We start from the raw sequence: 3,380 nt of genomic DNA, 5'->3' as shown, positions 1-3,380 counted from the left end.
GGACCGAGAATACTACCTTGAGGAACACCAGCGGATTGAAAATAGAGAGATGAATAGGAACCATTGTGGTTTACTTGGAATAATCTAGCTCCAAATTAATTTTTTTTTTCAATTTTTAAACAGACCCCATTTTGTATTTCCTCTAACTATACTTGGCAGATTCATAAATTTTAACTAACAATTATACCTAGTTTCTATTAAAGTAGTCAAAAGTTGGGGTTAAATAACTGACTTTATTTATACTTCTCACTAATAACCTTTTGTATTTAAAATCCTTTAAGGTGATTTCTGATGTCTCTTACGAAAAGAGGAAGGAGGAACTACTATCTTCGATTCAGGAAATGTATTCAAGGCACGATTTTGTAGTCCTGGAAGACAAAACTTCGAGTATTACCAAAGTGAGTATGACGTCAACTAAAATATACACATCGATAAGAAATCTGTTTACGCCGAGTTCAGTAATTAATTTGTAAATAGTCTCAGCAGTTAATTTCATTGCATTTTAATTTTAGAAGAAACAAACGTATTTATGTTTTGTATTATTATATTTAAATATAGGAATAACGGTAAGTGAGGATTATTTGGTTGGCGTCACCTAGCAACAGATCAACAATTAACTGATTTTAATCAGTTATCTAGTCGCCATTAGTCGTTGGTATAATTCATTTACCAGAACCTGTCTGCCTCTGTTTTGTATTGTTTAGGCATTTGGTATTGTTTGTGATTAATGATAATACAGCCATTGTGACCGTTTGCCATTGCGGAATTTAATTAAATTAACGTTATAACATTGGATACATTAATTGAATCAGTAAAGACGTAGGATAACTAACATTTCTCTTCTTTCGAAAGCTGCGTCTACAACTTCGTAACTACCCAGCCTCATAAATTGGGAACCCTTAATTCGGGAAAAATCTGGCGATCGAGCGTGATTCTGACCAAATCACCTCCTTGCACAACTGCTGGTCTAGTAACAGGACTTGCTTACAAAGTACAGCACCTTTGACCCTTCATGGGTTGTAGCGGTGCAGATTTTAATTTATTTTTTTAATTTTTTAGTCGACCATTGAACCTCCGACAGCGGCCGCAATGAAGGTACTCCAGACAATCGGAGAAGCTATGAGCAAACTCCCGAGCGGCATGAAGGTGTCCCCTAAGGATGTGGATATGTTCGACCAAAGGAAGGTGCAGCTCAAGGAGAACAAGTTAGACTGGAGCATTTGCGAGCTGATGGCACAGGGCACTCTGTTGCAAGTGATAGCAATATTTTTTTTATTCATTTATTATTAAATTAGTTGACCCCTGCATTAAATATAATTCCTTATTCTCAATAATTTATTCAAAACATATAATACTCATTCGTATAAAATATAAAATGGAAGATTGTTGATTGACTGTGTGTAAGATATAAATGGAACCTGGGCTTGATGTGGTCAAAAGAACTTCAATGGCTAACAAAATAAAAAAATAGATAACATGAAATAAAATTAAACTAAGGTGAGGATAAAAATGATTTAAAATATGTGAAAGTTTATTGAAAAATAAACAAAGTAAATTAAAGAAAATAAAAATAAGACGCAAAAAGTAAATAATATTGTAAATTATGAAAAGATGGTCAGGGGTCCGGTCAGAAGAAACAATAGTTAACTATTTTTTTTGCCGACGTTTCACCCCACTTTGTAGAGCATCATCTGGGTTCAAAAGATACAAAAATAATTTAAAATATTTTAGCATTGTACGATAATAAGATACAAAAAGGTAAATTAAGCCAGGGTTAAGATTATGTAAATATAAGCGAAAAGAAAATTATATACAAATGAACGAAAAGAAGAAAATAAAGTAGTATTGATATAAAATAAACAATGATAAGAATATAAAAAAAAAAATTACATAAACTTTTAGGTTAAAAATGAAAAGGAGGCGTAATAACACGTAAAAATAGAAAAGTAATATGAGAAAACAAAATTTAACACAATAAATTAAAAATAAATTTTCGTCTTTTAGTGTACATTGTCAAAGGCATATATTCTATATTGCTTTTAGCAATATGACTATATAATGGCTAATTATTTTCTATAAACAATATAAGAGAGACTTTCAAAAGATTTTTTTTTAAAATATTTATTTCAGCCCTGTTAAATTATTTCAATGAGGATAAGATCAGATTATTTTCCTCACTATACACTCCATTTATAGCTAAGTAAGATTAAAAAAAAATTGTAGGAAGATAGTCCGGGTTGTAGTCAATAAAGGTAAATTACTACTGTCATTTCCTTCAATCTGACAGCCCTCACGAAGCCCTGCAAAGTGAAAACGAAACTTTGGTTAACAATATTACTTTATTTTAAAATGTTGATACTTTTTTTTGACCCGGACTATCTTCCTACAATCTACTTCATACGGTAAACTATCTTCTACCAATAGAAATTTAAAAACAATTATAAATTAACAATTTGATTATTAATATTTTAAGGAAGAAACAAATATCCATGTATGCACAACAAAGAAGTGTCAAAAGACAACTCTATACATCCAAGACAACGTTTCGGGAATCGAGAAAAATATCCTGTTGAACACCTTTCCGTTCATGGGGAAGTACACATTGTGCAAGTCGAACGTACCCGAGTACACGATGGCAGGCTTCGAGATGGGCTACTCGACCGTGACCACTAACACCCTCAACATCTGGATGGCTCCTGATGTCCTTCGATCCTGCATCCTCCAGAGCATCTTGAAGCACTATCTGCTCTACACTATCAGGAACGCGCCTTCCAGGGCTACCTTCGTCATTCCTGATTACTGTTATGGTAAATATAATAGACAATTTTTCTATTTTAAACTTCCATACATTTATAATATTACTAGTTATTACGCTAATGTAATAACGCATGTTATTGTACTCTGAAACGTTGAGAATGTTTTCTATGCTTATTAGATTTCTTTTACTATTACTTACCTGTTTCTAAAATAGTAAGGGAAACCATAAAGTCCTAGTATACGCGAACGACATTGCGGTCCTAGAAAGTAACAAAAATGACATGGAAAGTCTCGCAAAAAGTCGCTAAGCGAAGCAGAAGAAATCGGTTTTCATGAAATTGTTTTATAAAGTAGACAGTTTCAAATACCTCGGCTTTGAGATAGACCAGCGTATAACAAGCGCGAACAAAGCCTTCTTACTGAAATCCCGAAAAATCTCTACAAATCTGAAATTAAAGGTATACAATGCCCTGATAAAGCTAGCTCTGATCTATCTGGGCTAATATATACCTGGGCTCTGACAAGAACACCAGAAAGCAGAATCGAGAGATTTGAACAAAAGTCCTTTGTACAATAACAGGAGCGTTCTGGAACAGAGCCTTAATACAAGGAGAAGAACTAAC

The 3,380-nt window shown here is 33.2% G+C and overlaps 1 protein-coding gene across 1 annotated transcript in view; it reads left to right on the top strand.

The window, feature by feature from the left end:
* Window positions 1-3,380, top strand: part of LOC106681093 (2-oxoglutarate dehydrogenase-like, mitochondrial) — a gene marked incomplete at its 5' end in the record, with an annotated part of 36,722 nt that overhangs the window by 7,087 nt on the left and 26,255 nt on the right. The window contains 3 exon segments of the mRNA XM_067045399.1: window positions 282-398; window positions 1,060-1,254; window positions 2,474-2,807. Of these exon segments, the coding sequence (XP_066901500.1) occupies window positions 282-398; window positions 1,060-1,254; window positions 2,474-2,807 (646 nt within the window).

The sequence above is a fragment of the Halyomorpha halys genome, unplaced genomic scaffold, assembly GCF_000696795.3.
Source record: "Halyomorpha halys isolate HHAL.00 unplaced genomic scaffold, Hhal_1.1 Scaffold308.1, whole genome shotgun sequence".
NCBI lineage: Eukaryota > Metazoa > Arthropoda > Insecta > Hemiptera > Pentatomidae > Halyomorpha > Halyomorpha halys.
The sequence above is the reverse complement of the archived record's forward strand: the minus strand, read 5'-3'. Positions and strand labels throughout refer to the sequence as shown.